Source organism: Callorhinchus milii, unplaced genomic scaffold (assembly GCF_018977255.1).
Source record: "Callorhinchus milii isolate IMCB2004 unplaced genomic scaffold, IMCB_Cmil_1.0 Scaffold5, whole genome shotgun sequence".
Classification (NCBI taxonomy): Eukaryota; Metazoa; Chordata; class Chondrichthyes; order Chimaeriformes; family Callorhinchidae; genus Callorhinchus; species Callorhinchus milii.
This window is the reverse complement of record NW_024704746.1, coordinates 23752484-23778302: the sequence shown is the minus strand read 5'-3', so window position 1 is coordinate 23778302 and position 25819 is coordinate 23752484. Positions and strand designations below refer to the sequence as shown.

The following is a 25819-nucleotide window of genomic DNA, read 5'->3' as shown; positions in this document are numbered from 1 at the left end:
CAACGCACACTCTGGGGTCCCCAAGACTTGGCTGTAATAGGAATGGATCAGCATTAAAAGGCACAGAGCATCAATGTACCTTGTGAGCCAGAATAAAGCATTTGAAGTGCCAAATGCTGAGAATGAATTAACACTCCTGAGCTGCCATGACAGTTAGCTACGTTAATAGGTGTTGAGTAACTCAGACATTCTTTCATTTCAGGAACCAGAAGCAATTAATTAAATAATGGAATTTTCTAATGTTTTGGCACTGTGCATGTAAACCGAGACTGGCCTTTCAAGACATATTAATTATACCCTGTCTTTTCACATTAATGTATTTGGTGAGCAATTTTCTGTCGTCCTTGTTCAAGCGTGGAAGTTTTTTTTGCTCTTTTTTTTAAGCTCTCTTGATGCGCTCACGCTTTGTTATTTTGCCTTGAAGCTCGGTTTAATTCTTACAAATGTTCCATTTGGTTGTGTACTTTCTGATTGATTTTGTGTGGTGATGCAGAGGTGGGGGGTGGGTGGTGGGGAAGAGGGATATTGTTGTTTAGCAATGGAACGAAGGAGGTGCTGCCAGTGATTTATTGAATGTTTGATGCTGGAGAGAGAAATAAAAATTCTTCTCTCGTGTTGGAGGCATTCAGTGATATGAACTAATTAATGATGTCATTTAAAAGGAGATAATGGACTTTTACTTTAGGAAATATCAGAGCTGCTATTTAATAAGATAATAGATGGGATAAGAAGTTTGATCTGCCCCCCAGTTTTATCTCAGAAGATGTTATTTGACTGAAGCAGAATAATATGTGTGCGTATTGCTTTCTTTACAATTTCATAATTACTTTCTTGTGATGAGAGCTATTCAGTATTGTTTTATTAATTGCTGTCATCGATTCCTGGCACGGAGCATTAAAAAAATGATTCCTAAAGATTAGCTAGAGCGCGATGAAATATATTCCCAAGAGCGAGCGATTGCATAGGTCGAGAGTGGCAAGGTCAGAAAAGATTTTTACAGAAAGCAAATATATTGATAGCCAGTTTTCTCACTCACAATGGTAGATTCTAACAGTGGCCTGCTCTCACAGTATTCCTCATTAAACACCATTTGTTTTCCTCTCAGCGACCTTCTACTCCCACGCTTTTTCTCCTTCTTGCTACCTCCTTCCAAGCAATTGCTTGTGCGGTTGTTGCCTGGATGACTGGCTCTCAGTTTGATCCTCTTCTCCACTAAGCTCTTGCAGGCAACAGTCGAACTGGGAACATAATTGTGCACCAACTTTATGCACCAGAGCCTGACAGTCAGCAGGCTTTACTGTTTATGAAGGAGCTCAAACATGACATGAGCAGAACACCCCAGAAAAGAAATGTCAGGTAGAGACACACAGACACTCAGGCTGGTAGCAACACATAAAGCTTTTTGTTTGACACTGGCTGAAATTTTACCCAGAGAGAGAATTATGATCAGCTTATCAACTTATGATCAATATCGTTTTGCTTTGTTGACATCTACTTGGGTTGATTTCCTTCACTATTCTGTCCCCTAGTGCTCAGGATCTGTCCCTGAACGCTTCTCTTAGCACAGTGGATAACGCACTCGCCTCGCAAGCGAGAGGGCCTGGGTTCGATTCCCAGACGGGACAAAACCTTAGGCAAGTTTCCTTACTCCACACGCACGCCTCTGTTCACCTAGCAGTAAGTAGGAACCCAATGGTTAGTGGATTGGTGGATCGCTTTTCCGGGGTTAAAAATTCCTCAAAAAAAAATTTGTATCTCAATCCACAACCGTGTGTGTGACACTGACTGCTGTGGGCAATTGGCTGCCACATTTCATCCACAAAATACACAGTCAATCCACTTTACAATATATCCCGTGAAGCCCTTTGAGACGTTCCCATGCGCTATATCAAATGCATGGATTCGTATAAGGATTAGTATATGGGTTGAGTCACTGGTCTGGGAGATTGTGTTGCGTCGTTTCCAGAATAATTTGTTAAAAAGATAGTTACTGCATTACTCCAACGGCTGTAAGTTGTGGAAATGGCTGGGCAGTGAGCTTACTGATGAAACTCCTTTGAAGCGTCACTAAAAATAGCTCTGCTGGAACATTTACTGCTGATTTTCTAAGACTGCCTGAAAAGAGTTTGTTCAGCAGAGAGAGCCAGATGTGCCCTCTCCCGAAATGTAGGAGTTGCACTAGATTTTGTCACAGTTGGAGTGAAGCATTATTAAAGCTGCCAACCCGGAGCCTCCTCAGGAGACTGTAAATTTGCGTTCTGCGAAGTTAAAAAGATAAATTGCCAGCATTACTCGAATTTATTTCCTTTTTATCACTTTCATCCTTGATAATCTTTAAGAGGAGCAGTCATAAATCATGATAAATATGAATAATGCAAATTGCATATTCCCCATTTTTTTTCAAACACAAATATATATTTTTTGAGAGGTTTAACCTCAGGATTGCCAGGACATTTACAGAATTGTGTTCTTCTTGGCCCGACCATTTTCTGTAGCAGTTTTCTTTGAGAGGACACCTGTTCAAGGGAAATTCAAGACTGGAGGTTTAATTGGACGGAAACAGGCTTATCAATAATAATAATCTTTGCATTTGATACAGCGCCTTATCACGTCCTTGAGACGTCTCAAAGCGCTTCACAGAATATACTGTAAACTGAATTGATTGTATGTTTTGTGGGTGAAAACATACCATCCTATATCTTTTGTACAAACAACATATTGAACATATATATATATGACTGGAATTATTGTACCAATGCGCAATGCAGTGGTTGGTCAGGGCATTAATAGCAACTTGTTTTATATCTACATCTTCAGAATATGAGAGAAGTGTTCAGCCTATTTTCCAGTGATTTGTGATGCCTGTAATGTTTTTTTTCCCCTCATACTTAGAATTCTTAATTATGGTTGTTAGAATTAAGAGCCTTTTAATGAGAAATCTCCTCAAATCATGATATTTGAAACTGTTTTCAGATATGTTTATTATAATAATAATCCTTGCATTTGATATAGTGCCTTATCACGTCTTTTGAGATGACTCAAATTGCTTCATAGAATGTGTTGTAAAGTGAATTGACGGTATGGGTTGTGGGCGAAAAAATACCATATCTACAAGTGGAGTCCTGCAGCTCGGTGGTTAGAGCGCTCGCCTCGCAAGCGAGACACCTGGGTTCGATTCCCAGCAGGTCAGGGCGAAACCTTGGGCAAGTTTCCTCACTCCACACGCCTGATAATAATCCCTCAAGAAAAAAAACAATAATAAATTGGTCACTTCAATCCACGACTGTTTGTGGGACGCTGCTGTGTGCAATTGGCTGCCATGTTTCGCCCACAAATATACATACAGTCAATTCACTTTACAGTATATTCTGTGAAGCGCTTTGAGACGTCATAAGGCGCTGTCTCAAATGCAAGGATTATTATCCTTTTGTACAAGGGACATATCGATTGCAAAATGATGTGATAGATACAGTGCTGCCTGAGAGTCGATGACTGCCTGCTCCTGTTGCTGAGGAGCAGAAGTAGGATGATAGATGGATTCTCTTGTGTTCATTGAGCCGTTTAGTACTTCGGGCTTGTTGACAGCTGGCTCTTAGCAGGACAGCTGAAACGGTAGCGGTAAGCGGTGCATTGAAAGCTTTCTGCTGAGCTCCTGGGTCAGGTCAAGGTATCTATGTATTGATCAGAAAACTCTCCATGGCTTGAAAACTCTAAGCAGCGTGGCAGGCCAGTGTACCAGGCCCCAATGTTAATACAAATGGAACAGTTCAGTGCAGTAGTGAAGCGGATGTTGTGAAGGCGTTTTGTGCTCTTGGGAACTGCTGTGGGATCCACGCGTTGCAAACCGAAGTTATTAGGCTGCTCCCACGCCAGGAGGCTCAGCAGATATCTGTGCTACACACGCCGGCACTGCTGCCAATGACTGGTGTCGCTCTACACCAGCTACGTTTCCCGTCAGCCCTCGAGATCTCAGCGCCCAGCATTTTAATCTGAACAAAGTGGTTCTTCTCAATTGTCTACATTTTAGTGCATTTTCATCCTCGAAGCATCCAAATGATGATATCGGATTACAGCGCAATGCTTGGTCATCAAACCAGCATTAACTTAGCCTGTGACAAAGTGTGTTCAAATGGGCTAACGCATAGATGGAACGGAAAGTTTACTCGTATTGGGAAATGGTGCATTTTAGGTCCCAGAATGTGTCCCGGTATTAAACATAACAGAGTTGGGGGGATATTGACCTTGAAGGTTGTTAGTTTATGACAGCTAGGGAATGAAATTTCTTTTGCCACTGCTGTGTACTGTATATCTGTGTACAGATTTTGACAATATGCACTTTTAATGGAATATTTTGTTTCATTATTCGTGTGGTCCTATAACAATTGCCTCATTAAAAGCTAATGAGCTGATTACCTCACCAGCAATATCCTCTTCCAAATATCCTGACCCATGAATTCTAACGTTATTAATTCATCCGGAAAGTTTGTGACAGACCATTCTGGGATTAGAAAAGATACCGCATTCTTTCCCCTGTTAATTGGCCGCAGAACTGCCATCAATCCAGTGGATTGCAGTTGTGCAGAATATCCTCTATTTTGACTCCTTACGAAAAACAATTTTCTTCTGAAATTATAAAATGTAAACAATAAAGTAATTTGATAGGATTCCCAAAATGACACATGCACATAAATAAGAATGCTCCATTTATTTTTTGTCACCTGCCAGATACTTTGGTACATCCCTCTCATTTCGAGAACGACAGCTTACATTTTATAGAGTGCCCTTAATGTAGGGTAATATCAGAGAGCCCTTCACAGAGCCACTGGATTTGGACGCTGAATAAGGTTGGAGGAGAGTGGAGGGGGAGGTGAGCCTAGGATCGCTCGAAAAGATAGGTTTTAAATGGGTTTTAAAGACCAACGCGAGTTAATAATAATCCTGGCATTCAATTTCACGCCTTATCGCATCTTCAAGACATCTCAAAACGCTTCACCAAATATACTGTAAAGTGTAGTGACTGTATATTTTGTGAGCGAAACACTGGCAGCCAATTACCCTCAGCAGCATCCCACAAACAGTCGTGGATTGAAGTGACAAAATTATTATTATTATTTATTGTTTTGAAGGGATTGTTTCCCCCTGAAAAGAGTTGTAGGGGCAGAGTGAGGGAGCTCCAGAGGTTGGGGGTCAGAGTTGCCGAAAGCTTAGCCACCGATGGTGTTGTGGAGGCAGTAAGCCCAAGTTTCCCGAGCAGAGCAGAGGGGGTGAGCAGAGGGCAAAGGATTTTCATCTAGTTAATGGCCGACACAGAATTGTTATTATGGAATTAAAACTACTGGATTTGCACGCTCCTGCTAAGATATGTTAATCATAGCCATTAAGCATTACCACATAGGTAGTAAATAGCAATTAAATCAATTAAAATAATCTACTAACAGTTTTTCTATCATTGTTTTACGTGCTGAACATGTGTGCAGCTCGGGCAGACCCACAACAACATGATTAGAACTAATTGATTGACACGGAACTGTTTGATCATAGTTCATCTTTATTGAAGTTATAATATATTATTTGGGTTAGAGTGGATTACAGACTGAATGTTATTTTACTTGGGCCTGTGTCACATGGATCATTTCCCTTCTCAAAAATGGCCAACTTCTGGGTCATAGATCTCAACTAACACGTCTTCCTACATACAGTTCATATGTGCTACGCACAAGAAGAACCGCTGACATGATTTCATGACAGTCGCGATACAATAATATCATTGCATTCGCAGCGTATTCTCTTTGAAGTACAGCAATCCAACTAGGGATTGCGCTTAAATGTACAATTTGTTTGATGAACCGGTCGGTCGGTCGGAAACACAGATTCTCTTCCAGTGGGGGAAATGCGCTCTGCTTCCCTAAACCTGGAGAGCTCAAGCCACAGGCAAGTGAGAGCCAAGGCTTGGGAAACCCAGAGTGGGCATTGGAGTTTAACCAGCTAAAAAATACACACATAGCTTGCCATTGTGAGCACTTTCTGGCAAGCTTCCTGCTGCTAGTTATTTGGCAGTAGAAATAGGTGCAAGAAATCTTTCACGGGCAACTTGTGCTGCATGGAACCTGCCTAAAGCTGTAGCTGCAGCTGTCACTGTTGGATAAAGCTGTCTTGCCATGTAGTAATTAGCCAGGATAGGTGTAAAGGGATGTTGCATTATATTTGCACAGCCTGTTCCGTCCAAACCGAGCCTCGGTTGGACCTGGCAGAGGCACACAAAGCAATATCGGGTAATTTCATGGCATGTTCTAAAACAATATCACACATAATTTTTTTATTTCCATTTATACTTGACGCAGATGAAGAAATCCATGCATTTGTAAGGAATACTAGCGACATGGCAGAGAGTTTAAAGGTGATAACAGTCAAGTGAGTTTGTGGGATTCATAAATTACTCAAGCTTTGCTCGTGTGGTTTATGATATCATTCTTGCTGTTGGATGGAATTACAGCTCTGTAACACACTGCAAACTAACTATTATTCTGTATGTAATAGAATAGACTTCATCTTTGCTCTCGTGGTTTATGATACCGTCAGAACAACTTGACAGAATTACTACCCTGTAACTCACTGCTGTATGATAATTTCACTGTGGAAACACATACCTCAAAGACACAACTAATATATTGTAATATCAGAGTCATAGTGATGGTCATTGCTTGCTGCCCTCTAGTAGTTTGACTTTACTAAAACTGTTCGTATAGTTATTTATTTGTTTGTTTGTTTATTTATTTACATATTTATTTATGTGTGGGGGGGAGGGGAGTGGTGTGGGGGAGATTACCTACACTGTCAATAAACTTTATCGTGAAAAAAAAAATCCCTTTTGCAGTTACAGAAACTTGTTTCCTACACGAGATGTACCGAGAGCACAGATGGCAAAGTGCAGATCGAACTGCGGAATTACAAGGTTGCCAGGACAAACAACCTGCTTGTCCTCGCCACTGAGCTAATTTCATCTCTGTTCTCTTGTGAGAAGACTGATAGATCTCTGCTTTCCAGATGGTTTCTCGTTGGACCCTACACGACTTGGAAACCTAAAGGCACGATGTGATCATTAGGTTTCCAGATGGCTTCAAAGCTTGGCCAGTTTCCTCTCCATCCTCTGCTAACCTGGATGTGTTGCTGTTCTCCCAGTCCTGAGCATCACCACACATTACTTAACAAGGCAGTTGTTTCTACCTTGTTGATGGTGAGAATGGGATCATTTGTTGATGAATAGACCAAATGTGTTGCTGTTATGAATTTATATAATCCTCTTATATCTCCTAATAGGATTATATAAATTCATAACATATCGGAAAGCATTACTTGTAAGTGTATGTCCACCGACAATGTAGAAGTTGCTAAATTACCATTTTTATTATTTTAGCTACTTACAATACAAAATAAATGTATCAGCGTTGTGCGGTGAATGTACAGAGCACAGTTAGCATGGCAAAGCTGTCATAGGAACATGGTGAAACAAGACCAAGGCCAATCCAGTTTGCCTTCCACCATCCTGGGGATCACTTGCACGTGTTATGTGTCGTGTGATATTGGTAAAACAGTCATGAAACTGGCTGGTTCTTAATCTAAAGCAAGACTGTACAGCGTGCACAAAAGGCTGTCTAGTTTTTCCTGTTTACCCTTCTGCTTTGCAGATGACCAGTAAGCAAACTATTCCAACGAGCTGCGCAATTTTGTATTTCAGAGTAGTACTTCGGCTATTTATTGTTTATTAATCTCAGCAAAGGAGATAAAATGAATAGCAATGGCTACATCCTTTTAAAACTGATGACGATCGTGTCGTAGAAATCGAGCTATCCAATTCAACCCCACTCCCCCGCTCTCTCCCCATAGCCCCGATCAACCCCACTCCCCCGCTCTCTCCCCATAGCCCCGATCAACCCCACTCCCCCGCTCTCTCCCCATAGCCCTGATCAACCCCACTCCCCCGCTCTCTCCCCATAGCCCCGATCAACCCCACTCCCCCACTCTCTCCCCATAGCCCTGATCAACCCCACTCTCTCCCCATAGCCCTGATCAACCCCACTCCCCCGCTCTCTCCCCATAGCCCTGATCAACCCCACTCCCCCTCTCTCTCCCCATAGCCCTGATCAACCCCACTCCCCCACTCTCTCCCATAGCCCTGATCAACCCCACTCCCCCGCTCTCTCCCCATAGCCCTGATCAACCCCACTCCCCCACTCTCTCCCCATAGCCCCGATCAACCCCACTCCCCCACTCTCTCCCCATAGCCCCGATCAACCCCACTCTCTCCCCATAGCCCCGATCAACCCCACTCTCTCCCCATAGCCCTGATCAACCCCACTCCCCCTCTCTCTCCCCATAGCCCTGATCAACCCCACTCCCTCCCTATAGCCCTGATCAACCCCACTCCCTCCCTATAGCCCTGATCAACCCCACTCCCCCACTCTCTCCCATAGCCCTGATCAACCCCACTCCCTCTCTCCCCATAGCCCTGATCAACCCCACTCTCTCCCCATAGCCCTGATCAACCCCACTCCCCCTCTCTCTCCCCATAGCCCTGATCAACCCCACTCCCCCACTCTCTCCCCATAGCCCTGATCAACCCCACTCCCCCTCTCTCTCCCCATAGAGCTGCAAACTTGTCCTCCCCAAATAATGATCTACTTCTCTCTTAAAAGTTGTTATCGAATCGGTTCCCACCGGCCTTTCAGGCAGTGCATCCCAGATCCCAACAACTCTCTGTGTAAAAACATTTCTCCTCCCCTCCGGTTCTTTTGGCAACTATTTTAACTCGGTGCCCTCGGGTTACTGACCCTCCCGCCAGTGGGAATAGCTTCTCCTTGTTCACACTATCAAATCCCCTCATAATTTTGAAAACTTCTATTAAGTCTCCCCTTAACCTTCTCTGCTCCAAGGGGAATAATCCCAGCTTCACTTTCAACATGGAACTGATTCTCTCAGTCACTGTTTCTCTAAGTCACAATATTGAATGTGACACAAAAACAGCTCGGCACAAGCACACTTTAATGTTTCATATTCATCCCTTGGCTGACACTTTAATCGCAGAATACACGTGAGCCTGGCTCCCAGTGTACCAAAACTTGATTTATAAGTGAGAAACCGTGAATTTATTTCTGAGTGAGAAACCGTGAAATAATTTAAACAGTTTAAATTAGTCGTTCGCATTTTTGACACAGTAAAGTTCTCAAAGGGCAATCAATGCAGCTTGCACAACTTTTCAAACTGCCACAATAGGAATTAAAGCATAATTTGAAAGTAATTACATTTCTCCAGACTCCAGCTTTCTAATCCACCCACACGACAGATAGGAAAAGATAATGAGATGTATCACAAGATTTCAGACATTGCCATTGTTATCATAGTAATTCATCTTACTGAGGTGATATTTCCCGAGTAGAGGCAAGAACACTTATCTCCTAATGAGTTGGTGACAATTTCTCACCATTTTGCAATTATAATAACAACAACAGTAATAACTATAATAATAAATAATAATCCTTGCATTTAATACAGCCCCTTATCACATCTTCGAGACGTCACAAAGTGCTTCACAGATTATACTGTAAAGTGTAGTTAGTGCCTGTGTATTTTGTGGCCGAAACACGGCAGCCAATTGTGCACACAACAGTGTCCCACAAACAGAGTGACCAAATTATTATTTTTGGAGGGATTATTACCCCCGAAAACCGATCCGAAAAGTCGTGATACCATTACAATGTCTAAAATCTCTTAAAGAAATGTTGATATAGGTACATATATATTTTTAGATACAAGGGTAGGTGTCACAACATTTTGGTCACCCTGTGTTTATAAATAGAACCCCTTCATCCTGAATCGGACTCTGATTCTGGCGAATATTTTGTCATGTCGCCTAGTTTTCTATCTGGAATGACATGGTTATCGCACCTTCTGTAGGTTATTTCATAGCAGAGAGGAAAGGGGTGGCGGGGGATTCACACAAACTGCTTAACATATAAGCCAACGTCACCTGAGGCACTGAAACAGATCATTGTACCTTACTTGGCCTGATGGAAGATGGGTTCTTCATGAGTCTGCAGCTCCCAAGGGAAGCTGAAATGAAGATAAGCTGTTTACTGTGTGGAGATGGAGACATAATCAACCATTCAGTATACTTGTGGCTGTGATGGTTATAACCCATCATTTCTAGGCCTCGGGGAGGTACCTACAGGAGACAGGTTGGATGTATGTTACGTTTTGGTGTTGCAAATGATCAGGAAGAGGCTATCTTCACAATAGCCTCACTATACACACTCCTGGAAAAAGCTGACAGCAATGGCTGTTAGGAAGCTCTGCACAAATTGCTGGATTCTCAAAAGTGGAGAGTGATCTTGACTGTACCCATACGTCATATGGAATGCCTGCACAGAACAGAATTTAGCGCCATTCTCTAATAATAATAATTCTTGACTTGTTACAGCGCCTTATCACTTCTTCTCGAGAAGTCTCCAAGTGCTTCACAGCATATACTGTCATTTGAATTTGAATCGACTGTATTTTGTGGGCAAAACGCGGCAGTCAATTAAGCACAGCAGTGCCCCGAAAACAGTACTGGATTGAGTGACAGCATTTTTTTTAGGTATTATACAGTCAATTCACTTGACAGTATATTGACAGTATATTCCGTGAAGCGCTTTACGATATCCCTAAGGCGCTATATCAAATGCAAGAATTATTATTGTTATTGCTGCTTGTTCATATCAGCTAATGGATTGTTTATATCCACAAAGAATAGAAAGTTGCTTCTTGTAATTCAGTATTCAGTGTTGAGACCAGCTGTGTCTGACTGTCAGTATAAATACAGCTCTCTCTCTCGTCATCCTTGTCATGGCTGTTAAAAAGGGTAATTATTGTAACGTCGTTCCTGAAAACCTCTTGAAAAATAAATTATATTCACTGACCAGAAAATCCTCTACATATTATATATAACACGTATTATATATAGGTGTGCATATATAATATATTCCTGAAGAATTTCTCTGCCTACTTTCTGTGACATGGTTTTTTTTAATTTTGTTATTATTCTTCAGAATAACACTAAGAGGTATGAAAGTCAACCGACCCGATTCCAGAATTGGAAAATATCGGATGATAAAACATGAACGAGACAAGCACAACGAACCTAACCCCCAGAGGTGAGTTTCTTATTGAGATCTTTGCCGGTTCCCTCTAAAGCTCCAGTGTGCATGTTTGGCAGACGGTGGCACACTCCAGCATTCAGATCTAACGTGGCCCTGTATCGTAGATTGGTAGAAAACAGCCACCGCAAGTCACAGGTTTTAATGCCCTTGAACAAAAGGTGGATAATATGGAGGTAAGCTGCCTCTCAACAGGAAGGGAAGGAAAGCAAAGGTGTTCAACACTGTGCCTCGAGATTTGAATTTCCACCATAAATATTATTATTATTATTATATATTATGGAGTTCAGAAATGTTCCAAATCCTCACCAAAATGTCGGATCTCAAACAACTTTCTACACCAAGGTGGCCATCTAAATGTTTTTAAATTCTTCCTCCGAATGCTTTATCAGAAGCGAGTTGTGGATGGTGAATCTTAACGTAATGGGTGTCTAGTCTCCGCGATAGTAATCAGATGAGTTATAACTAACTCTGGACCGTTTGTATTCCCACGTATGCTTATATCTGTAACACCAGGTTGAATTTACTTGTTGTCAGAACCCCCCCCAAATTGTAAAGCTGTTTAACTGTCTTCTCTCACAAAGAGTGTTTAAATGGGGCACCATCAATGTAAATCCACAGCTTAAGAAGAGCTCAGGCTTACATCTGCAGGGTTGAGGCACGGGAAGATTTATTGCATTTCTAGAACCTGTGCAATGAGAATCTCGGTGGCTGCAGAACTGGTCCAAGAACTGCTCTATAATGAAGGCAATTGACTCCTCTGCATAAGATATTCCCAATGAATTATTCCACTCTGCCACGTCAATCAGCAAATGCAGCAATTAGTGGAACAAACAGCATTGGTTACTTGCACAGAGAGAGAGAGTGAGAGAGAGAACGAGACAAAGTGTTTGCGACAGCTTCTGGGGAATTCTCTTCAAGGGAGCAGAGGTCTCCAAGTATCTGGAGAGTCTAATGAGATGTGAAGCCACTTCCTGAAATTAGTGTTGATAAATGAGATTTCAGATGGGCCGTGGCTCTCTTGCTTATCTTGAAAAGCCACCTCGGGATGACACTAATGCATTCTGCTGTCACCTGCCTGTACAATGAGAAACGATGCACAGTTACAGTATTTCTGCAATCACAGGAACATGATTTTTCGTGCCTGGCGGTTATCGGCTTAATGGAGTGTTGACGCTCATTCTTGTGTTAAGGGATCTAATCAGGCAGCGAGCGGAGATGCTCTGTTGCACAGCTTGAGATGATTAGCTAACCTTCGTGAATATTGTCAATTCCACCATGTCATCTTAGTTGATTTTTTTCCCCCTCTGTTACTGTCTGGTACTTGTCATTTTGTAGGGTTTTTTTTAAAAAAATTGTATCCAGAGGTGAAAGGGTGGCAGAGNTTTTTTTAAGCACAACTTGTCTTTGCGAGTAGGAGGTGGTAGATATGAAAAGATCTTGAGCTTTGCTCAAGTGATGGCTCCATCTGCCACGGAGCCGCAGTGACTCAGCAGGAAGTTTGGCGTATATTTTAGCAGCACAGTTTAGGAGTTGTGCCTGTGATGGCTTTAGTGGACCAGGGCAGAAGTATATTGTCAGGTTAACTCGCTGGCCTTGGGATGGGAATGTTGACGTTTTGTCCAACCAGGTGATTTAAAACAATGGTGACGGCTTCTTATTTCTGACTTTTCACGCTATTCACAAAGAGAAGAGACCAAATTTCACTTGGAATTTAGGAAATGAATGAAACACAAAGTAATTGTCTAAACGGCCAATCTGGGTTTAGAGAGAAAGTAATCTTCCGACCTGTAATATCCCACTGAGGAAAATGGACATCTATCCCATCAATATCCTTTAATGGAATAGATAGATATTTCTCCTCAGTTATATCCTATTATTTTCTAAAGAGACAAACTTTGACAGGCTGAATGACCTTTGTTTAGCATCAACTTTGCTTTTGTTTGTAGATATATATATATCTGAGAGATAGCACCTATCAGTCAATGAAATCAGGAAGGAATTTGGTGTCTTGTTAAATTAGTTTTTTTACTGCTAAAGGGCTTATACGCATGAAATGAAATAAATAATTCGGGATGATAGCTGATCCTAATCAGACTGAACTATCGTAGCTTCCTCATGTTACATGAAATTCTGTTACTGAATCTTCTAACCTTCCGGCTTGTACATGCAAAAGATGTTCACTGTGCTGAGTGTTGGAAGACAGAAAATGGAGTAGTGATGCTCAATGCATGTGTGGACTTTAATACATCTCTAGGAAATGAGCAGTTTATTCATTACACATGAGAGGGGAGAACTCAACTGGAGCAAGATCCAACTGCCACTAGTTGTATTTGGCTAAAATCACTGTGTTTATATAAAAAAAACACTGCCCACTATAAAATAGTAGGAGTAACTCAAAAGACTGTATTACAAAATAATAGATTTTGAGTTCAATGAGCTGTATAGATTATTCCAGTGGCAAACACCAAAATGAGCATCACAGGGATTTGAACTCAGCTGTTTCTCATCACTGCTCTTCAAAGTGATTTTGGGGGATCTAATTCAGTTGAAAATGTAGTCATTAAAACAGTGTAAAGCAATAAGAAATGCGAGACGAAAAAAAGACCAAGGTCCATCTAGTTCACCTTCCTCGTTAAAGTAACAAACACAGCACTGTGTTGCTCTCAGGGCAGATGATGTTCCCACGATATTGACAGGGAAGCACTTTGGCAAGTAGTCAGAATGGAATCTGGCAGCAGATTGTTGCTTCACAGTGACTCATTAGTATCATCAATAGTTAGATTCTGGCCACCAGCAACAATGTGTTTCAGTTTTCCTATTAAATAGGAAATATTTATTCCTTTCCACCACAAATTCCTACTGAAACTTATGTCGAATTGATAATACGTGTGGGTCGGAAAATATAGAATATTTGCTGGAGTAATATCTTTTCCATATGTTACTTTGAGAATTGGCAAAAGAGGTTATGATGCTTACTACAATATCAAGATGTTTCTGTTGACATGATCTGCAGCTTTGCAAATGCCATTAGATCGCCAGGATTTTACATTGAGTTACACCATTGTACTTCATGTGAAGGTATCACTGTCCCTGACATCACCTCCTGCCTCTGGTTGTGTGACACACATACATACAAAAAAGAAATGCACCATTAAGTAATAATATTAATAAGCCTTGCATTTGATATAGCGCCTTATCATGTCATTGAGACGTCTCAAAGCGCCTCACAGTATATACTGCAAAGTGAATTGACTGTGTATTTTGTGGATGAAAATTTACAATCCATGTCTGACTGTATAAGTGAGTCACATCAGTGCATTTCTCCTCCATCCTCAGTCCGTTTATCATTTGTTTATTTTTTTGCGCAATTGACTGCCGAGGAACAAACAGCCGTGGGCTGAGTGACCAAATTATTATTTTAAACATTGCCTAGTTTAGTAAATAAGACTGACTGATTGGATTTGCAGTTCTCCAGGTACTGACTGCAGCATTCCATGCGATATACTAACTTGGTTACTGGCTGTATCTGAGGTAATGGTGAAATTGTCTGCGCCAAAATAGCAAACCCTCAAAGACATTCCTCTCCATACAAAGTAATCAAGTAACACGCTCAGTGCCTCTTGCAGGATATATAGGAAATGCACAAAGCAGAAATGGACTTCCACTTGATAACTGATGGAAAAATAGAGTCAATCAACCCTGTTAATGTCACAGCTGTTAAATTTGACAATTGTTCTCTAATTCTATTTAATCCATACTTATGTAGGAAGTGCAGCTGTCATCAAATTCAATTTCACAATAACGACCGTGGTCAAGTGCCTTTATTGGTGTATATCCATACGGAACCTGATCAGGTTGTCGTCGATTTCCATCTGGCAGATCAAACAGCAGTTGAAAGCGATCCTTTAGAGGTGAAAGAGAGTGATAGATATCCGGACACATGAAATGTATCGGTTTCTGAATGTTGCTGCGGGCTGTTTCATTTTGGAATACATAATAATAACAATAATAATAATAACAATAATAAAATCCTTGCATTTGATACAGTGCCTTATCACATCTTCGAGACATCTCAAAGCGATTCACAGACTGTAAAGCAAATTAACTGTATGTTTTGTGGGCTTCAGTCCCTCGGCCTCGCTCCCTCTCTCACCTCCTTCAAGGCCCATCACAGGACCCTCCTCTTCGACTGTGCATTCGGCCACCCTCCTACCCCACCCTCCCCGCCCTCCACCCCATCCTGATCCCAACCCCCAGCTCAGGTCCAAATCCCTGACTGTCCAGTGCCTTGGGACGTCCTCCCGGTGTGAAAGGGGCCGTGTAAATAATAATAATAATAATAATCCTTGCATTTGATATAGCGCTTTTCACGTCGGGAGGACGTCCCAAAGCGCTTCACAGAACACACTGTAAAGTGAATTGACTGTATATTTGTGGGCGAACTCGGCAGCCAATTGCGCACAGCAATGTCCCACAAACAGTTGTAGATTGAAAATGACCAATTTATTATTGTTTTGGGTTTTGGAGGATTATTATTAGGCTCTGTGTGGAGTAAGGAAACTTGCCCAAGGTTTCGCCCTCTGCCTGGAATTGAACTCAGGTCTCTCACTTGCAAAGCGAGTGCTCTAACCACTGAGCTACAGGACTCCACAAAATGTCGTGTGTCATTGTGTAAATGTCGTGTGTCATTGTGTAAATGTCGTGTGTTGTTGTTGATCGATTATCCAATGATTTATACGGAAAAAAAAAAAACCCACGCATTTACTTTTCAGGTTTACAAAAATCCAGAACACGAAGATCAACATGCTGCGAGATGGGATCAACTCCTTGAAGTACCAGCTGCTGAATGTGAGCAGGTTCCCATTGTACACGAACATCACAGTGGACATTGGCACTCCCCCACACCGGCCTCCGAGAGGATAGCAGACCACACGCTTCTCCTGCCGACACGACTCCCATCGCCCTCTGTGGTTTCTGTCTGGCTGGCAGAGGGCAGCCGCTTTCTCTCTCATTTTCTTCCTGACTCTCCAAAGAATTATGCTGACTAATTTTTTTTAAAAAAAAACGAACACAGCGTGTGAAAAAGGGGGGAAAATCCTCTCCGTAAAACTGCTACGATCCCGTCTCCTGCAGTTGAGAGATGTAAAGCGGTGTGGGGGTGGGGGTGGGGGGGGGGGGGAGAGACAAGCAGGAGGAGGACAAACTGATCTGGGAAGATTTATTCCTTTTAAGAGTTTTTTTTGTGTGTGTGTGTGAAATCAGTCGGAAAATGAAGTTCTACACTAACTCTTCGGTACTCTTCACAAATCGCTTGGGCTAATTAAAGATGGCTTCATTTCACTGAAGAAAAGATTTGCTCTGTTTTGGATCTGCTGCACTGAAAAGATTATTATGGCAGAATTTTGGATGAGATTTTCCTTTTTGTTGCTGACAAGGATCTTATACTGTATCACTACCCGTCTGCAAGGTCACTGAAGGTCACAACTGGTTTAATTCTTTGAGTGCCGAATGCCTCTTGCATCTTTCAGAACCACTATATGCTCATGTTTTCTATCCTATAACAGAAGGTCTTTCCTGTACATTTCTAATATTGAATGTTATAAAGTTCTATATAAAAAAAAAGAAAAAAAAAAAACATGACGGAAAATGAAACAGAAATACCAGGAAAGAAAAAAATCTGTCTGGATTCACGGAGTTCTCTGAATAAATAGAAAGAAATTTGTAGTCTTGTAATTTTTTTTTTCTTTTTGAGTGAGGTCAAATGAATAAATTGGCCTCATAATCTGGTCGAATTACACCGGGAATTTTGCAGAAGCCTTCTTATTCCCCAAATTCAGATCTTGAAGATTTTAATTAATTCCCAGTAGAAAAATAAAATTGCTCTCTCCACTAGATTTATGCCCACATAGATGTTTTCAAATACAAAAGACCAGCAAAAGTAGATGTCTAATACAGTTATATATCAAAGAATAATATATTTGTTGCTGCTGTGATTGTATGGTGTCTGTATGAACATAAATATCCTTGGGGACTTGTGTTCGATTTCAACCTGAATTGATGGAATGAATGTCTCCCTCTTCTGTTGCAAATGGATTACGTGAAATAGTTTGGGAATTAATCCACAGCACAAAACTTTACCTAAACTGGTCGTTTCAGTTAGAGGAAGCTGAGGTGGGAAGTGGGAATGTTATGCGGTGCTGTCGGGGTGGGGGGTCGGGTGGGGGGGAATTCTATGAGGTTGGTGTTTAAACTACTTATTTTGTGTAGGTAGAGGGAGATTTCACAATTTTTTTTAAAAAAAGTTAATTTACCAGATTATACTAAATATTGATACCTGAAAGCATATAACATAGAAGATAGTGTTTGGCCGAGTGGTCTTTTGGTTTAAGTTGGGTTTCCAGTCAGGTTTGAGTTGTGTCAGTCTCCACATTGTCAAGTTCTCTGGCACGTTACCCTGTGTGAAGGGCCCTATATAAACACACGTTGTTGTTGTTTTTGTTGTTGTATTGAACACTGAATTCTTTGAATTCCACAAAACCCTTTCCGATCAATGCACAGAAGCCAAAACAAATCCTCCTTCGATTAAGAACATGTTAAACTCTCTAATAAATCTGTTAGGAAATGACCATTTAATGAAACCCCGATTAGGTGCTTTTCCAATTATCCACCATAAACAGGAAGGTGGAAATCTCTCCTCCTGAAATTCAACCCTAAGATTGAGCTCCTGCTTCCAGTACAACATGATCCCCCCCTCCCCCCCCATCGCCAGCCTTTCACTCATTATCTTAACGCTGCCTCGCCCTCCTGCTCACATACTGCTTCAATACTTTCTTCCCCGACTAAAGGCTCCTGCAGCTTTCCAGATGTTATAATGACACCTGACACTTGTCTATGGAGCAGACAGCAAGCGACTCTGGAGAACTTTGATTATCCAGCAGGGTCACTTTCTATTATGGCAGATAATCAAATTCCACTGTAAGCCAAGGCTGGATTTAGGAAGTTTTCTACCTCGGAACAAACGAAACTGACATACTTTGTCAGAACTCCCCACAAGTGTACTTTGTGCGGTCAGATGCTGTGATGCTATGCTGTCTGTGTGCGGAGGGTGTGAGGTTGAGCAGAGATCCTATCATAATGGATCATTCTACTCCCCTTTGAACGTTCAAAATCTTATTCTGAAATTCAGATGAACTTGATGACCTCGCTCATGTTCTAGATTGGTTCCTTCTACTCTTCCCAATTTGTCTAGAATATGAGCGGGTTCCACCATATTAAATCCAGATTGTACTTCTGAATATGATTTGTATTGATGATGCTTTTGGCTGGATCCCAGTAAGAGGGAGTAAATAATAATAGTAATAATCCTTGCATTTGTTATAGCGCCTTATCACGTCTTCGAGACGTGTCAAATCGCTTCACAGAATATATGTAAAATGGATTGACTACATGTTTTGTGGGCGAAATGCGGCAGCCAATTGCGCACAGCAGCGTCCCACAAATTGTCATGGATTAAGTGATCACTTTTTTGTAAGGGATTATTACCCCCGGAAAATGGCAGATCTCCGAAGAGAATACTATCAAAAAGTAGGGTACAAATGTATATATATTTAGCATTGGCTGATGCGAGGGTACTTTTCTATATTTTATTCAAAATTTCAAAGAAACGCTTATCGTTTGGAAACATACAGTTTTATAGCAAAGTCCGTCCAAGTTCATTGCTTCTTCATTAAAGATAACATTTCGGGAAGAATATAAATGGCAATGTTTTTTTCCAGGTTTTTATAAATCTGAAAGGTGTGTATATATTAAAAAGGTATATATATATATATACTTCTCCTCGGATGTTTTCTCTAAGGTTTCCCTGAATCATGCTTTTGGTTCAAAGTAGTCAGGTGGGTTATCTATACCCTGGCATGAAATTGACTCGTGCAAAGGTAACTGATGGTTTTATTATCCTCTCTGTTAATGGTTCCACTTTGAACTTGATCTTGACTTTGTCATGTGGCTGGACCTGAGAACATATGCGCGCTTCACAGAATATATTGTAAAATGCAGTGATTGTGTATTTTGTGGGCGAAACGCAGCAGCCAATTGCGTACAGCAGCGTCCCACAAACAGCCGTGGATTGAGTTACCACATTCCTTTTGTCAAGGTGACAAAAGTATCCTAACCATCCTATTGTATACCAGTGTGCATTGATGATGTTTTGAATTAAAGTGATTTCATTTCTGGAATCACGTGAATTTCCTTAAACTTTGAAAGATGTCACTTTAATGGCATCTACGTAAATATTTGTATACTTGTATTCAGCAGAAAAGGTAGGAGATTGACGCATAAACAATACCGTGCGTACGTGTGTTTCAGTGATCTCTAAACGGTGTGGACGTACAGTACGCATTTCATTCCTGTCTGGGACTGTATGGCTTGTTTCACTGTTGGCTCCTGTATGTACAGAGCGCTCACTAGGTTAAAGCAGTTCATTCACTCATCTGATACTGTACATGTCAGGCATGTTTTGCTTGGTAACTTGGTGCAAAGAAACTGTTGTTATTTTGGATTCAAACTAGCCAAACAGCAAACTGGATTTTGTTGGTTCTGATCAATTGGTTCAATACACAAATCTAAACCATCCAAGGTTCTACAGAATGTATATAGTTGGATAATGCTTTGATTTCAGGCAACGTATTATCATGTTACGATTTTAAGATTTTTGATTGCATGGCAGTCAATCCATTTCATATCTGGAACTGTATGATCGGTGCGAGCCTCAGTGTCATCTCCTGCACATATACTTTACACACCAGGTAACAGCAATAGAATCAGTCCTATCTGGTTCTGCCTTATAATTCATCTTCAGACAAGGTGAATACAGAACTCGTAGAATTGATGGGAGAACAGATTTCCTATCAGCTAGTAAACCAATATTTCTAGAATTGTGGAGGAGACATTATGCTTCGAATGGATGAATTTCTCTCCCTCCTTTTGTGCTTTATTAGCTGTAAAACAATGGATATGAACAACGTGTTAACAACCAATTATTTATAGAACGAATAATGGAAAACAACGGGATAGCTTTTCTTGGCTCATCTTATTTTTCTGCTACTTTTCACAAAAATGTTGGCAAAATGCACTGCACTATATGCCTTGGGCCTTCATATAAATATCACACTTTCTAAAACATTATAGAGGTATACGTGAATCCCAGCTTGTTCACACCCATAATGATAATAATCTTTGCATTTCATATAGCGCCTTATCACGTCTTCAAGACGTCTCAAAGCGCACCTGCAATGAGAAGATGTCATAATTCCACAGACAAACCCCAAACCAGTTGTCAATTTCTCTCCCTCCCTCCTCTACACCCTATAGTTTCCTGCACCTGTTTTCAGTTCATGATAAATATCAGTTACAGCCATTCAAAAAGAGTCAAATGCACACCTTCACTCCCTGTCCTCTGTGTAAAGTAACACAATCTGATTTGATCACCTTCCCTCTTCTTCTGAGCTCAAGTCAAGTCTCCTTCATTGCTAGACATTGTCAGGGTAGTTTGTAGAGCATTATATTTCCGAAGCATGTTGAACAAATATTAACACTACAACAGTTTTAGCCCACATTAATTCCTTGAATGTAATATTAAATTCATGTAAACTGGGTCTAGGCGTCTGAATTGACTTCTAGTTTATGAATTGCAGATCTTGCAATAGATAAGTCCTGTTCAATGTTTTGTACAGATAGGAGTGTTTTGGGACATATTCCTTCATGTTATCAACAGGTTACAACAGAATATGAAATACTATTGAAAGCTACAACAAAAATGTTTTCTATACCACAATGTAAAATCCAGCTCTCTGTTAGAGGGTTTGCAAGATTTTACCTACTTTGCAATGGAAACAGTTCGGTAGTGAACAGTTTAATGCTTGTTATTGTGAGAAAGTTTGTGCACAAAAGACGAAGCAATGATGGGATTAGCTGAGAGCTGAGAGCTCATCTTCTCTGAGCTCATGTTCCCAATCATTTCCACTGTTGTAAATTATTGAAAGTTTTTTGTTGGAAACAAAATCTGAACATCATTGGAAACGTCATTGCAACGTGAACTTTTCCAGTGGACCCAATTGAGTGGACTTTGAACATGGCTTTCCCAGGAATTGAGCCATCTTGATACCACCTTTAACATAAACTGGTGTCCTTTTCTATTTTGGTGATCAACTTTGCTTTGACAAAGGTTAATAATAATAATCCTTGCATTTGGCACAGCGCCTGATCACGTCTTCGAGACGTCTCAAAGCGCTTCACAGAATATACTGTAAAGTGAATTGACTGTATATTTTGAGGGTGAAACGCAGCAGCCAATTGCGCACAGCAGCGTCCCACACACAGTCGAGGAGTGAGTGACCAAATTATTATTATTATTAAGTTGAATCATCTCCTTTGCTATNAAAAATGTTGTTGGTATCAGTCATTAGCCTGGTTTCAGCTGTTTGTGTGTTTGGAATGTAGGAAGAAACTTGTTGACTTAATTGCTTAGCGCCAGAGATTAAATCTAATAACCATACAGCCCCCATGGGAGCTCACTGCCTGTTGTCATTAATACTGGACACAATGGAAAAAATCACTATCATTTAAAGTGAATCTTTCTGTTCTTTGTTTTTTTAATATATATATATATATACAGTTGAATACAGGGAATGAATTACTTGACCAGGAAATAAAATCAGTCATTTTTGTACAACCTATCCCATCCTCCACTATGTTCTATGGTGCTGGGTGACAGACTTTATTTGCATATGCTGTGGACTGAACTAATTTGGTCATGTTTTTGTATATTATTTGGATTCTTATAACTTTAAATACACTATATATGTGTACGCACATCAAAGTAATTCTTTTGTATACAATAAACATTTTAAACCTTTCTACGCTGGTAACATGATTTATTGTGCATGAGATTAATATGCTGTTGCTCAAAATGTTGAAAAATAGGTGAATTCCCTAAAACGATTGAACGCACAGGGGATACATACAGTGAGGTTCAGTTGGATACAAAACGTCTCAAAACAAGCAAGTCTGAGTGAGTAAGATTGTGATGAGCAACTTGGTGACGGTGGGTTTTAAAAGCCGGATCAACTTATAGGAAACGCTTTAATCAATGAGCTTATCTGTCTGGATACCTTTAGTTAACGGACATAACTGTGGCTAAACTGGGTACATATTATACATTAACACATGTCCGTATATTGCAGTTACGCATCTATCCCTCTTCTCAATCCATAAACCTGATCCACTTGCAATTTAGATTGAAAAAAACTTTATACCGTGAGAATTCCAAAGTGCAGATAGTGGCAAATATTTGGCACGAAGCAAATAATGCCACTCCACACAACTTCTCACCAATAAATGACATACATCATATGCTGCTAAGTAATGGTTTGGTTCATTTTAACTTTTTTTTTACCTATCATTTGCTGCGCATCGTATCGTGTAACTGCACCTTCAGTTATCTTCACGACAGTACTACTGCCACACTTCCAATCCAGGAAACCTGACACAAAACTTTCTACAGTACCTATCGTCAATGCGATTCCATTAAAGCTCCAGCAGAAAATCAACACTTTGGTGCACTTGATCTGGAAAAGAATGAAATGTGAGGGTGCAAGGTACAAAAATCTACAACCGACATGACTGCAAAAGGCTTTTTATTGTACATAACACTATTATTGATCTTAAGTTGTGAATAAGGTTTTGGTGCTCGTTGTGTATAACAGGAGCCAACTGTTTGGGCCAGTGGTATGATTCAGAGTGACGAGAAGATGGGAAAGCATCGAAATAGTCTCTGATCTCAATGCGGTGACTGACGGTGCCCGACACTTGGAGTGCAGTTCCTCATCCTCACACACTTGGCCACACGGTTACCTTCCCAGTAGCCAACATCTTGCCCGTCGTGGCAACGGCAATGGGTGCATTTGTCAATCCACACCGTCGTTCCTCCAGCGATCACCTGGATCTGGCTGGAGTCACTGTAACAGTTGGGACCTTTAGCAAACAGTAAAAACGGTTAATTTTGTGTCTCTCACTTTTTTTGGTCAATAAACTGGAGATTTATTGAACAGAGCAGACAAGAGTACAACAAACTGAAGGTGACAAACATGCAGAGGTTCAGCGGTGTCATAAAATATATTGCGTTTGCTAAATAAATCTACCAGTTTGAGTGCTCTAATCCATCACTATGGTTCCCGGGGATACTCAATGTACGTTCTAGGCGTTGTGCATTTCAAAGATATTTAGGTGTTCACAGTGGAGGTCAATTTCAGGGATGTAAGTTCAAGTTAATCTGCTTAATAATAATAATTATCGTTATTATTATTTTTATTACTTATGTCATAGATCTCTGCCCCGTTCCCATCGAGCCCGGGTATGATTGGTAAGAACCATAGCCGCTCCCAGTAAAAAAAAACTAAATTTGTCTTCCTAAACATCAGAGCCACTTCACCAATTTAATCAGTTTTTAAGGATGATTCCACAAGGCTGTATCTGTGCAAGGTCAATTTTGTCCATACAAAACCTCCCCAAATAGTTTACTGGTGGCTTCAGAGGAAAACTTCTGGTTCAGAGTTGGGTTTGGAGCCACTCCTTGAGATGCATTATTATCATTTTTTTTTAAACACACGAGAACTGTTGAGACAAACGACTTGGAAAGCGGGAGAAGCTTCTCAAACTGACCATGACCAGAGGGAAAAAGGATGTTCCGTGTCTGTCCATTTTGATCATCTGCACTGTTACGTTTGCCTCACTCCCTCCCTCGCCTTCTCTTCGAGACCTTCCTCTTCGCCCTTGCCTTCGGCCTAACCCTCCCTCCCTGGCCTCCACCCCTCCCGATCCCAGCCCCCAGCTCGGGGCCACACCCCTGACCGTCCAGCGCCTTGGGAGGTCCTCCTGACGTGAAATGCGCCGTGTAAATGTCGCAGCTGTGGCTCACCATCCTTGCACTCTGGGCAACACTTCCCCTTCTCGTAGACCGGGTTGACACAAGGCGGTGGGGCACAGTCAGCAACCAGACACCGTGCAATCCCATCCATGTCACACGTGCACTGCTCACACTCCGATGGCTGAAAACACAACGAGAGAAGGCCGTACAGTTCACAGTAAAGTGACCCGAATAAACCCTTAAAAAGGCATCTTGTAATGGGGTGGGGGGGAGTTGCTTTGCTGTGATGTTAGCAGGTCCAACCTCATGTCGTGCTGAATGAAATAATAATAATAATCGTTGTGTTTGATACAGTGCCTTATCACGTCTTATAGACGTCTCAAAGCTAATCGCAGAATATACTGAGTGCAATTGGCTGCTGCGTTTTGCCCACAATCTATACAGTCAACTCACTGCACAGTGTGAGGCGCTTTGAGAGTCTCGAAGACATAACGAGGAGCCAAAGCGAATGAAAGGATTATTATTATTATATAATGGTTTGAGACGGATCATCACTTTGCATCATCACAAAATCGGTGGGGGGGGTGGGGGGTCAGTGGGGGGGGGTCAGTGGGTGGGGGTGTTGGTCAGTGGGGGTGGGGGTCAGTGGGTGGGGTGTTGGTCAGTGGCAGGGGTCAGTGGGTGGGGGATGGTCAGTAGGGGGTCAGTGGGTGGGGGGTTGGTCAGTGGGTGGGGGTGTTGGTCAGTGGGGGGGTCGGTGGGTGGGTGGGGGGGTCAGTGGGTGGGGTGTTGGTCAGTGGGTGGGTGGGGTTCAGTGGGGGTGTTGGTCAGTGGGTGGTGGGGGTCAGTGGATGGGGGGTTCAGTGGGTGGGTGGGGGGGTTCAGTGGGTGGGTGGGGGTCAGTGGGGGTGTTGGTCAGTGGGGGGGTGGGGGGTCAGTGGGGTGTTGGTCAGTGGGGGGGTGTTGGTCAGTGGGGGGGGTGTTGGTCAGTGGGGGGGGTGTTGGTCAGTGGGGGTGTTGGTCAGTGGGGGTGTTGGTCAGTGGGGTGTTGGTCAGTGGGGGGTGGGGGGTGTTGGTCAGTGGGGGGTCAGTGGGGGGGGTGTTGGTCAGTGGGGGTCAGTGGGGGGGTGTTGGTCAGTGGGGGGGGGGGGGGCAGTGGGGGTGTTGGTCAGTGGGGGGGTGGGGGGGGTGTTGGTCAGTGGGGGGTGGGGGGTCAGTGGGGGTTTGGTCAGTGGGGGTGTTGGTCAGTGGGGGGGTGGGGGTCAGTGGGGGGGTTGGTCAGTGGGGGGTGGGGGGTCAGTGGGGGGGTGTTGGTCAGTGGAGGGGTGGGGGGGTCAGTGGGGGGGGTGTTGGTCAGTGGGGGGGTGTTGGTCAGTGGGGTGTCAGTGGGGGGGGTTGGTCAGTGGGGGGGCAGTGGGGGGTCAGTGGGGGGTGTGTTGGTCAGTGGGGGGTCAGTGGGGTGTTGGTCAGTGGGGGGGTGGGGGTCAGTGGGGGTGTTGGTCAGTGGGGGGTGGGGGCAGTGGGGGGCAGTGGGGTGTTGGTCAGTGGGGGGGTGTTGGTCAGTGGGGGGGTGTTGGTCAGTGGGGTGTTGGTCAGTGGGGGTGTTGGTCAGTGGGGGTGTTGGTCAGTGGGGTGTTGGTCAGTGGGGGGGTGGGGGGGTGTTGGTCAGTGGGGGGGGTGGGGGGGCAGTGGGGGGGCAGTG

General features: G+C 42.4%; 2 protein-coding genes across 3 annotated transcripts in view; one reads left to right on the top strand and one right to left on the bottom strand.

Annotated features, from left to right (window-relative positions):
- Nucleotides 1-16327, top strand: part of b4galt2 (UDP-Gal:betaGlcNAc beta 1,4- galactosyltransferase, polypeptide 2) — an 88230-nt gene extending 71903 nt beyond the window's left edge. The window contains exons 6-7 of one of the 2 annotated variants that reach the window (XM_007899931.2): nt 11085-11189; nt 15968-16325. In XM_007899931.2, the coding sequence (XP_007898122.1) occupies nt 11085-11189; nt 15968-16118 (256 nt within the window). In that variant the 3' untranslated portion in view covers nt 16119-16325. Of the gene's footprint in view, nt 1-11084; nt 11190-15967 lie in introns of both variants that reach the window. The other variant, XM_007899932.2, reaches the window with a different exon arrangement.
- Nucleotides 16328-22871: 6544 nt separating this feature from the next.
- On the bottom strand, nt 22872-24298 carry zgc:113531 (uncharacterized protein LOC541359 homolog; the record flags this gene model as incomplete). Its single annotated transcript, XM_042335515.1, is given in 2 exon segments — nt 22872-23225; nt 24169-24298. Coding segments are annotated over 2 exon segments (324 nt in total), but the record flags the coding sequence as incomplete, so codon positions are not given.
- Between the last annotated feature and the right edge of the window lie 1521 nt (nt 24299-25819).